The 11022-nt window shown below is 44.0% G+C and overlaps 1 gene segment (V, D, J or C); it reads right to left on the bottom strand.

Moving 5' to 3' along the window:
• Window positions 1-235: 235 nt before the first annotated feature.
• Window positions 236-11022, bottom strand: part of LOC147091658 (Ig heavy chain C region, secreted form-like) — a 28980-nt gene continuing 18193 nt past the window's right edge. The window contains 1 exon segment of the C gene segment in view: window positions 236-983. Within this exon segment, the coding sequence occupies window positions 817-983 (167 nt within the window).

The following is an 11022-nucleotide window of genomic DNA, read 5'->3' as shown; positions in this document are numbered from 1 at the left end:
TGCAATCATTCCACCTATACTGCCTGACATAAAAAGGCCTGGGTAAAAGTGTCTTTTCTCTGATGGGACACTGGGTGGCGCAGCGGCTCCTTAACCAAAGGGACTTGGGTTCAATTATAACTCAGACAGGACGGGTGAAAAATACCTGTCAGGGAAATAAAGAATGTGTGATAGGGAAACTGGAGCAGTGTGGAGGAGCCTCGGTGAAAGGAAATCAGCAAAGTCTAAGTTAGTCAATTTTTCATTCCAGATTTATTAACAATTTCACAGCATACAATTTACAGAGAATGGTTTAAAAAGGTAACACAAAGTGAATATAATAACTGAGCGTCACATTGAGAACTGAATACATGTGGTCTGAGCTGCAAGTTATCTGTACATCTCTTACAGACACCAGAGAGAGAAAACAGGGGCTCCACATAAAGGGAAGGGAACAATTGTGAATTAGAATAGAAAAAAGTGACTTACTTACATGTGAAACATTCAAACAACTCTAAGATACATATACCTTGTAGCCCCGATTATCTCACACATTTCAAACAGAAAGACGGAATTCAAGGTTATATTTTTCTCAGCTATAGATTCGGATCTTTATAACTGAAGACATTTTACTTTGAGAATCAACAAGTGGAAATATTTTATTTTCAGAACACAGCGATGTTAATAAACAGATGAGGAAAATCCATGGCATCTGAAATTCAGCCCATCACTTGACCTTTAAAAGAGGGATAAAAGAATGAAGCAGGACTTTAGTGGTCTAGGATAATTATCTCAGTATTTTTATCAATGAAACTTTCAGAGATTTGTCAAACCGCTTCAGTCATGTCGAAGTTTGAGTGGATTGAATCTTCTCACCTTCACCAGCGTGACAGCAGCGCTGTAGAAAATGCTCAGGAAGAACAGGAGGATGAATGTGGAAGCGGTTGTCCAAATATTGCCGCTCTCGTCCTCATAGTCTTCAATCCAGATGTGGTCTGAGGAATCTACAGGGATGTAGAGGAGGAAATAAATTCAGATCATTTTTAATCCAAGATATCATATAATTATAGTGTGTGGGTGTTTTGTGTGTTAATGTGGGTGTCTGTGTGTGTTTTGTGTAATGGTGTGAGTGTGTTGTGTGTTTTAATGCAGGAGCCTGTGTGTGTTTTGTGTAAGGGTGTGTGTGTGTTTTGCATGTTAATGCGGGTGTCTGTGTGTGTTTTGTGTAAGGGTGTGTTTGAGTTGTGTGTTTTAATGTGGGTGCCTGTGTGTGTTTTGTGTAAGGGTGTGTTTGAGTTGTGTGTTTTAATGTGGGTGCCTGTGTGTGTTTTGTGTAAGGGTTTGTGTGTGTTGTGTGTTTTAATACGGGTCTCTGTGTGTGTTTTGTGTAAGGGTTTGTGTGTGTTGTGTGTGTTAATGCTGGTGCTGTGTGTTTGTTTAAGGGTGTGTGCGTGTTTTGTGTATTAATGCGAGTGTCTGTGTGTGTTTTGTGTAAGGGTGTGTGTTTGTTGTGTGTATTAATGCGGGTGTCTGGGTGTGTTGTGTGTAAGGGTGTGAGTGTGTTGTGTGTTTTAATGTGGGTGCCTGTGTGTGTTGTGTGTGTTAATGTGGGTGCCATTGTGTGTTTTGTGTAAGGGTGTATGTGTGATTTGTGTGTTAATGCGGGTGCCTGTGTGTGTTTGTGTAAGGGTGTGTGTATGTTGTGTGTGTTAATGCGGGTGTCTGTGTGTGTTTTGTGTAAGGGTGTGTTTGTGTTTTGTGTATTAATGCGAGTGGCTGTGTGTGTTTTGTGTAAGGGTGTGTGTGTGTTGTGTGTATTAATGCGGGTGTCTGTGTTTGTTTTGTGTAAGGGTGCGTGTGTGTTGTGTGTGTTAATGCAGGGGTCTGTGTGTGTTTTGTGTCTTGTTGATGTTTCTGTTAATGTGGGTCTCTGTGTGTGTTTTGTGTTAGTGTTTGTGTTGTGAGAGTGGTACTGCAGGGTTTTACATGTGTTTTGTGTAAGGGTGTGTGTGTTTGTGTGTGCTATTGTGGGTGTCTTTGTCTGTTTGTGTAAGGGTGTGTGTGTGTTTTATCCGTTATTGTGGGTGTCTGTTTATGTTTTGTGTAAGGGTTTGTGTGTTGATTTGTGTGTTAATGCTGGTGTCTTCGTGTTTTGTGTAATTCTGTATGTGTGTTAATATGTGTTAATGCAGTTGTCTGAGTTTTGTGCGTAAGCGAGTGTGTGTGATGATGTGTGTTTAATGCAGGGTTATGTGTGTGTTTTGTGTAAGTGTGTGTGTGTGTTCTGTATCAAAATGCGGGTCTCTGTGTGTGTTTTGTATAAGGGTGTATGCTCGATGATGTGCGTGTTTTTGTAAGGGTGTGTGTGTATTTATGTGTGTGTTAATACAGGTGCCTGTTTGTGTTTTGTGTAAGTGTGTGTGTGTGTCAATGCGGATCTCTATGTGTGTTATTTGCAAGGTTGTGTTTGTGATGATGTTTTTGTTAATGCGGGTGTCTGTGTGTGTTTGTGTAATGTTGTGTGCATGTGTTGATATATGTTTTAACGTGGGGTTCTCTGTGCGTTTTGTGTAAATGTGTGTATTGTGCGTGTTAATGCGGGTATGTGTGTATTTTGTACGATTGTGTGCGTTGATATGTGTGTTAATGTGGGTGTCCGTGTGTGTTATGTGTAAGGGTGTGTGTGTTTTGTGTGTTAATGAGGGTGTCTGTTTGTGCTGTGTGTAAGGGTGTGTATGTGAGTTGTGTGTGTTAATGCAGGTGTCTCTGTGTGTTTTGTGCAAGGGTGTGTGTGTGTTGTGTTTGTTTTTGCGAGTGTCTGTGTGAGTTTTGTGTAAGCGTGTGTGGGTGTTGATGTGTGTTTTAAGGTGGGTGTCGGTGTTTGTTTTCTGTAAGTGTGTGCGAGTTGATGTGTTTGTTTATGCGGGGGACTCTGTGTGTTTTGTGTAATGGTGTATGTGTTGATGTGTGTTTATGCAGGTGTATGTGTTTGTGTTTTGACATGTGTTAATGCGGGTGTCTGTGTGTGTTTTGTGTAAGGATTTGTGTGTGTGTTGATGTGTGTGCTAATGCAGGTGTCTGTGTGTATTTTGTGTAATGGTGTGTGTGTGTTGTTGTGTGTTAATATGGGGGTCGGTGTGTGTTTTGTGTAAGGATGTGTGTTTGTTGATGTGTGCTAATGCTGGTGTCTGTTTGTGTATTGTGTAAGGGTTTGTGTGTGTTGATGTGTGTGTCAATGCGGTGTCTGTGTGAGTATTGTGTAAGGATGTGTGTTTGTTGATGTGTGTGTTAATGCGGGTGTCTGTCTGTGTTTTGTGTAAGGGTGTGTTTTTTATGTATGTGTTAATGCTGGTGTCTGTGTGTTTTGTGTAAGTGTGTGTGTGTTGTGTGTGTTAATGCTGGTGGCTGTGTGCGTTTTGTGTAAGGGTGTGTGTGTTGATATGTGTGTTAATGCGGGTGTCTGTGTGTGTCTGTTGATGAGTGTGTCAATGCTGGTGTCTCTGGGTGTTTTGTGTAATGGTGTGTGTGTCTGTTGATGTGTGTTAATTCGGGTGTCTGTGTGTGTTTTGTGTAATGGTGTGTGTGTCTGTTGATGTGTGTTAATGCGGGTGTCTTTGTGTGTTTGTGAAAGGGTCTGTGTGTGTTGATATGTGTGTTAATGCGGGTGTCTGTGTGTGTTTCATGTACGTGTGTGTGTCTGTTGATGAGTGTGTCAATGCTGGTGTCTCTGGGTGTTTTGTGTAATGGTTTGTGTGTCTGTTGATGTGTGTTAATGCAGGTGTCTGTGTGTGTTTTGTGTAAGGATGTGTGTTTGTTGATGTGTGTGTTAATGCGGGTGTCTGTCTGTGTTTTGTGTAAGTGTGTGTGTGTGTTATGTGTGTTACTGTGGGTGTCTGTCTGTGTTTTGTGTAAGGGTGTGTGTGCCTATTGATGTGTGTTAATGCGGTTGTCTGTGTATGTTTGTATTGATGTTTGTGTTAATGATGGTGTCTGTGAGTTTGTGAAAGGGTGTGTGTGTTGATGTGTGTTAATGCGGGTGTCTGTGTGTGTTTTGTGTAAGGGTTTGTTTGTGTGTTGATGTGTGTGTTAATGCGGGTGTCTGAGTGTTTTTGTGTAAGGGCTTGTTTGTCTGTTAATGCAGGTGCCTGTGTGTGTTTGTGTAAGTGTTTGTTTTTGTGTTGATGTATGTGTTAATGTGGGTGTCTGTGAGTTTTTGTGTAAGGGATTGTTTGTGTGTTGAGTTTGATAACATGGGTGTCTGTGTGTCCTTGGATAAGAATGTGTGTGTGTTGTGTGTGTGTTAATGCTGGTGTCTGTGTGTGTTTTGTGTAAGTGTGTGTGTGTGTGTTGATGTGCCGGTAATGCACGTGTCTGTGTGTGTTCTGTGTAAGGGTGTGTGTGTTGATGGATGTGTTAATGCAGATGTCTGTGTGTGGTTGTGTTGTGTTTGTGTGTTTATGTGAGTTTTTATGCGAGTGTCTGTTTGTGCTTCGTGTAAGGGTGTCTGTATGTGGAAGTGTGCGTTAATGTGGGTGTCTGTGTGTGCTTTGTGTAAGTGTATGTGCCTTGATGTGTGCATAAATGTGGGTGTCTGTTTGTGCTTTTTGTAAGTGTGTGTGTTGATGATTGTGTTAATGCGGGTGTCTGTTTGTGTTTTTTATAAGGGTGTGTGTGTGTTGATGTGTGTGTTAATGCGGGTGTCTATGTCTGTTTTATATAAGGGTCTGTGTGTGTTGATATTTATGTTAATGTGGGTTCCTGTGTGTGTTTTTTGTAAGGGTGTCTGTGTTGATGTTTGTGTTAATGCGGGTGTCTCTGTGTGTGATTTGTGCAAGGGTGTGTGTGTGTTGATGTGTGTGCTAATGCGGGTGTCTGTGTGTGTTTTATGTAAGTGTGTGTGTGTGTTGATGTTTGTGTTAATGCGGGTGTCTGTGTGTGTTTGGTGTAATGGTCTGTGTGTGTTGATATTTACATTACTGTGGGTGTCTGTGTGTGTTTTGTGTAAGTGTGTGTGTATTGATGTGTGTGCTAATGTGGGTGTCGGTGTGTGTTTTTTGTAAGTGTGTGTGTATTGATGTGTTTGTTAATTTGGGTGTCAGTGTGTGTTTTGTGTACGTGTGTGTGTCTTGATGTGTGTGTTAATTTGGGTGTCTGTTTGTGTTTTGTGCAAATGTGTATGTTGAAATTTGTGTTAATGCAGGAGTCTGTGTGTGCTTTGTTTTAATGAGTGTGTGTGTTGATGTGTGTGCTCATGCAGGTGTCTGTGTGTCTCTTCTGTAAGTGTGTCTGTGTCGATGTGTCTGCTTATATGAGTGAATGTGTGTGTTTGTTAATCCGGGTGTGTGTGTTTGTTTTCTGTAAGTGTGTGTTAATGTATATGTTTGTGCTGGTGTCTGTGTGTGTGTGTATTAATGTGAGTGTCTGTTTGTGTGTGTTAATATGGGTGTCCGCGTGTGTTTTGTATAATTGTGTGTTAATGTGTATGTTTGTGCGTGTGTCTGTGTGTGTGTTATTGTGGGTGCCTGTTTGTGTGTGTTAATACTGGTGTCTGTGTGTGCTTTGTGTAAGTGTGTGTGTATTGATGTGTGTGTTAATATGAGTGTCTGTGTGTGTTTATGTGTAAGTGTGTGTGTATTGATGTGTGTTAGGGTGAGAGACTGTGTGTGTTGATGTGTAAGTGTGTGTGTATTGATGTGTGTGTTAGGGTGAGTGTCTGTGTGTGTTGATGTGTAAGTGTGTGTGTATTGATGTGTGTGTTAATATGAGTGTCTGCATGTGCTTTGTGTAAGTGTGTGTGTATTGATGTGTGTGTTAGGGTGAGTGTCTGTGTGTGTTGATGTGTAAGTGTGTGTGTATTGATGTGTGTGTTAATATGAGTGTCTGCATGTGCTTTGTGTAAATGTGTGTGTATTGATGTGTGTGTTAATAGGAGTGTCTGTGTGTGTTTATGTGTAAGTGTGTGTGTATTGATGTGTGTGTTAGGGTGAGTGTCTGTGTGTGTTGATGTGTTAGTGTGTGTGTATTGATGTGTGTGTTAGGGTGTGTGCTGTGTGTGTTGATGTGTAAGAGTGTGTGTATTGATCTGTGTGTTAATAGGAGTGTCTGATGATGTGTAAGTGTGTGTGTATTGATGTGTGTTTTAGGGTAAGTGTCTGTGTGTGCTTTGTGTAAGTATGTGTGTATTGATGTGTGTGTTAGGGTGAGTGTCTGTGTGTGCTTTGTGTAAGGGTGTGTGTATTGATGTGTGTGTTAATACAGGTGTCTGTGTGTGCTTTGTGTAAGTGTGAGTGTATTGATGTGTGTGTTAGGGTGAGTGTCTGTGTTTTGATGTGCTAGTGTGTGTGTATTGATGTGTGTGTTAATATGAGTGTCTGTGTGTGTTTAAGTGTAAGTGTGCACAGAGAGGGTGGAATGCAACATTTCAACCGATGGTCCTCAGCAACATCAGGGACACAACCGTGATAAATGAGAAGTGGAGTCAATCATCAGCATGTATCTGGTCTAACATAATAATATATTACTTTACAAATAAATGGGACAAATTTATCCCAAACCCTATATAAAAATAGCATGTTGAATATATTTTTTTACAATATGATTCTCATGCGGCATTTTGAACAGTTTTGAGCAGTGAGTTAGAAACTGCTTTTTAACTAACGATAACTGAGTACATACAATAGATATTGGGTCACCTCCCCTTTCTCTCTCTCGGGAGTGTGGGTTAAAGAGGGTTATCAATGGCCCTTTGCCCTCTCTCTGGTGGGGGACTGCGAGGTACAGTGGGTTACCAAATGCCCTTTCCCCTCTCTCTGGTGTGTGCGTGGAAGTACAGTGGGTTAAATATTGCCCTTTCCCCTCTCTCTGGTGTGTGCGTGGAAGTACAGCGGGTTAAATATTGCCCTTTCCCCTCTCTCTGGTGTGTGTGTGGAAGTACAGTGGGTTAAATATTGCCCTTTCCCCTCTCTCTGGTGAGTGAGTGGAGAACAATTAGGTTAACAATTGTCCTTTCCCATTTCTCTGGTGGGGGAATGAATGTACAGTGGGTTACCAAATGCCCTTTCCCCTCTCTCTGGTGTGTGCGTGGAAGTAAAGTGGGTTAAATATTGCCCTTTCCCCTCTCTCTGGTGTGTGTGTGGAAGTACAGTGGGTTAAATATTGCCCTTTACCCTCTCTCCGGTGAGTGAGTGGAGAACAATTAGGTTAACAATTGTCCTTTCCCATTTCTCTGGTGGGGGAATGAATGTACAGTGGGTTAACAAATGCCATTTCCCCTCTCTCTGGTGGGGGAATGTGTGGTACAGTGAGTTAATATTTGCTCTTTGCCCTCTGTCTGGTGGGGCAGTCAATGGGTTAACAAGAGCTCTTTCCCCTCTCTCAGGTGTGGGAGTTGTGGTACAGTGGGTTAAAAATTGCCCTTTGCTGTATCTTTGGTGGGGGGTGTGGAGATACACTGGGTTAACTATTGACCTTTCCCAACTCTCTGGTGGGGTGTTGTGTTACAGTGGGTTAGCAATTGCCCTTTCCTCTCTCTTGGGTAGGCGAGTGGTAGTACAGTGGGTTAACAATTGCCCTTTCCTCTCTCTCTGGTGGGGTGTTTGGTACAGTGGGTTAAAAATTGCCCTTTCCTCTCTCTCTGGTAGGGGAGTGGTGGTAAATTGGATTAACAATTGCCCTTTCCTCTCTCTCTGGTGTGGTGTTGTGGTACACAGGGTTAACAATTGCACTTTCCTCTCTCTCTGGTGGGGTGTTGTGGTACATTGGGTTAACAATTGTTCTTTCCTCTCTCTCTGGTGGGGGAGTTGTGTTACATTGGGTTAACAATTGTTCTTTCCCCTCTCTCTGGTGGGGGAGTTGTGGTACATTGGGTTAACAATTGTACTTTCCCCTCTCTCTGGTGGGGGAGTTGTGGTACATTGGGTTAACAATTGTTCTTTCCTCTCTCTCTGGTGGGGGAGTTGTGGTACATTGGGTTAACAATTGTTCTTTCCCCTCTCTCTGGTGGGGGAGTTGTGGTACATTGGGTTAACAATTGTTCTTTCCTCTCTCTCTGGTGGGGGAGTTGTGGTACATTGGGTTAACCATTGTACTTTCCCCTCTCTCTGGTGGGGGACTTGTGGTACATTGGGTTAACCATTGTACTTTCCCCTCTCTCTGGTGGGGGACTTGTGGTACATTGGTTTAACAATTGCCATTTCCTCTCTCTCTGGTGTGTGCGTGGTTGGAACAGTAGGTTATCAATTGCCCTTTCCTCTCTCTCTTTTGGGGGAGTGGAGAAACAGTCGGTTAACAATTGCCCTTTCCTCTCTCTCTGGAGAGGGAGTCGGGGAACAGTGGGTTAACAATCTCCCTTTCCTCTCTCTCTGGTAGGGGTGTGTGAGTACAGTGGGTTAACATTTACACTTTCCCTTCTCTCTGGTAGGGGTGTGGGAGTACAGAGGGTTAACAATTGCCCTTTCCTCGCTCTCTGGTTGTGTGGTTGTGATACAGTGGGTTAACAATTGTCCTTTCCACTCTCTCTCTTGTGGTGGGGTGGGGTGTACAGTGGGATAACAATTGCTCTTTCCTCTCTCTGGTGGGGGAGTGGGTGTACAGTGGGTTAACAATGCTCTTTCCTCTCTCTCTGGTAGGGGTGTGGTCGTACAGTGGGTTAACATTTGCCCTTTCACATATCTCTGAAGGGGTGTGGGTGTACTGTGGGTTAACAATTGCCCTTTCCTCTCTCTGGTAGGGGAGTTGTGGTACATTGGGTTAACAATTGACCTTTCCACTCTCTCTCTTGTGGTGGGGGAGTGGGTGTACAATGTGTTCACAATTGCACTTTCCTTTCTCTCTGGTGGGGGAGTGGGGGTACAGTGGGTTTACAATTGCACGTTCCTCTCGCTCTTGTAGAGGAGTGGGTGTACTGTGGGTTAACAATTGCACTTTCCTCTCTCTCTTGTAGAGGAGTGGGTGTACAGTGGGTTAACAATTGTACTTTCCTCTCTCTCTGTGGGGGAGTGGGTGTACAGTGGGTTAACAATTGTCCTTTCCCCTCTCTCTGTGGGGGAGTGGGTGTACAGTGGTTTAACAATTGCCCTTTCCTCTCTCTCTGGCAGGGTGTTGTTGTACATTGGGTTAACAATTGCCCTTTCCCCTCTCTCTCTGGCAGGGAGTTGTGGTACAGTGGGTTAACAATTGCCCTTTCCCCTCTCTCTCTGGCAGGGAGTTGTGGTCCAGTGGGTTAACAATTGCTCTTTCTCCTCTCTCTGGTAGGGGAGTTGTGGTACAGTGGGTTAACAATTGCCCTTTCCTCTCTCTCTGGTGGGGAAGTTGGGGTACAGTGGGTTAACAATTGCCCTTTCCCCTCTCTGTGGTAGGGCAGTTGTGGTACAGTGGAATAACACATGCCCTGTCCTGTCTCTCTGTTAGGGAGTTGTGGTACATTGGGTTAACAATTGCCCTTTCCTCTCTCTCTGGCAGGGGTGTTGTTGTACAGTAGGTTAACAATTGCCCTTTCCCCTCTCTCTGGAAGGGGAGTTGTGGTACATTGGGTTAACAATTGCCCTTTCCCCTCTCTCTGGAAGGGGAGTTGTGGTACAGTGGGTTAACAATTGCCCTTTCCCCTCTCTCTGGTAGTGGAGTTGTGGTACAGTGGGTTAACAATTGCACTTTCCCCTCTCTCTGGTAGGGGTGTTGTGGTACAGTGGGTTAACAATTGCCCTTTCCCCTCTCTCTGGTAGTGGAGTTGTGGTACAGTGGGTTAACAATTGCACTTTCCCCTCTCTCTGGTAGGGGTGTTGTGGTACAGTGGGTTAACAATTGCACTTTCCCCTCTCTCTGGTAGGGGTGTTGTGGTACAGTGGGTTAACAATTGCCCTTTCCCCTCTCTCTGGTAGTGGAGTTGTGGTACAGTGGGTTAACAATTGCACTTTCCCCTCTCTCTGGCAGGGGTGTTGTTGTACAGTAGGTTAACAATTGCCCTTTCCCCTCTCTCTGGAAGGGGAGTTGTGGTACATTGGGTTAACAATTGCCCTTTCCCCTCTCTCTGGAAGGGGAGTTGGGGTACAGTAGGTTAACAATTGCCCTTTCCCCTCTCTCTGGTAGTGGAGTTGTGGTACAGTGGGTTAACAATTGCACTTTCCCCTCTCTCTGGTAGGAGTGTTGTGGTACATTGGGTTAACAATTGCCCTTTCCCCTCTCTCTGGTAGGAGTGTTGTGGTACATTGGGTTAACAATTGTTCTTTCCCCTCTCTCTGGTAGGAGTGTTGTGGTACAGTGGGTTAACAATTGCCCTTTCCTGTCTTTCTGGTAAGGGGTGTTGTGGTACACTGGGTTAACAATTACCTTTTCCCCTCTCTGTTAGGGGAGTTGTGGTACAGTGGGTTAACAATTATCTTTTCCCCTCTCTGTTAGGGGAGTTGTGGTACAGTGGGTTAACAATTGCCCTTTCCTGTCTTTCTGGTAAGGGGTGTTGTGGTACACTGGGTTAACAATTACCTTTTCCCCTCTCTGTTAGGGGAGTTGTGGTACAGTGGGTTAACAATTACCTTTTCCCCTCTCTGTTAGGGGAGTTGTGGTACAGTGGGTTAACAATTGCCCTTTCCCCTCTCTCTGGTAAGGGTGTTGTGGTACAGTGGGTTAACAATTGCCCTTTCCTCTCTCTCTGGTAGGGGAGTTGTGGTACATTGGGTTAACACTTGCACTTTCCCCTCTCTCTAGAAGGGGAGTTGTGGTACAGTGGGTTAACACTTGCACTTTCCCCTCTCTCTAGAAGGGGAGTTGTGGTACAGTGGGTTAAGAATTGCACTTTCCCCTCTCTCTAGAAGGGGAGTTGTGGTACAGTGGGTTAAGAATTGCACTTTCCCCTCTCTCTAGAAGGGGAGTTGTGGTACATTGGGTTAAGAATTGCACTTTCCCCTCTCTCTAGAAGGGGAGTTGTGATACAGTGGGTTAAGAATTGCACTTTCCCCTCTCTCTAGAAGGGGAGTTGTGGTACAGTGGGTTAAGAATTGCACTTTCCCCTCTCTCTGGTAGTGGAGTTGTGGCACAGTGGGTTAACAAATG

This window comes from Somniosus microcephalus, unplaced genomic scaffold (assembly GCF_052327205.1).
Source record: "Somniosus microcephalus isolate GS21.2 unplaced genomic scaffold, FLI_Smic_1.0 unresolved_chr3, whole genome shotgun sequence".
NCBI classification, from domain to species: domain Eukaryota; kingdom Metazoa; phylum Chordata; class Chondrichthyes; order Squaliformes; family Somniosidae; genus Somniosus; species Somniosus microcephalus.
Note: the sequence above shows the minus strand (reverse complement) of the source record. Positions and strands in the feature narration are given on the sequence as shown.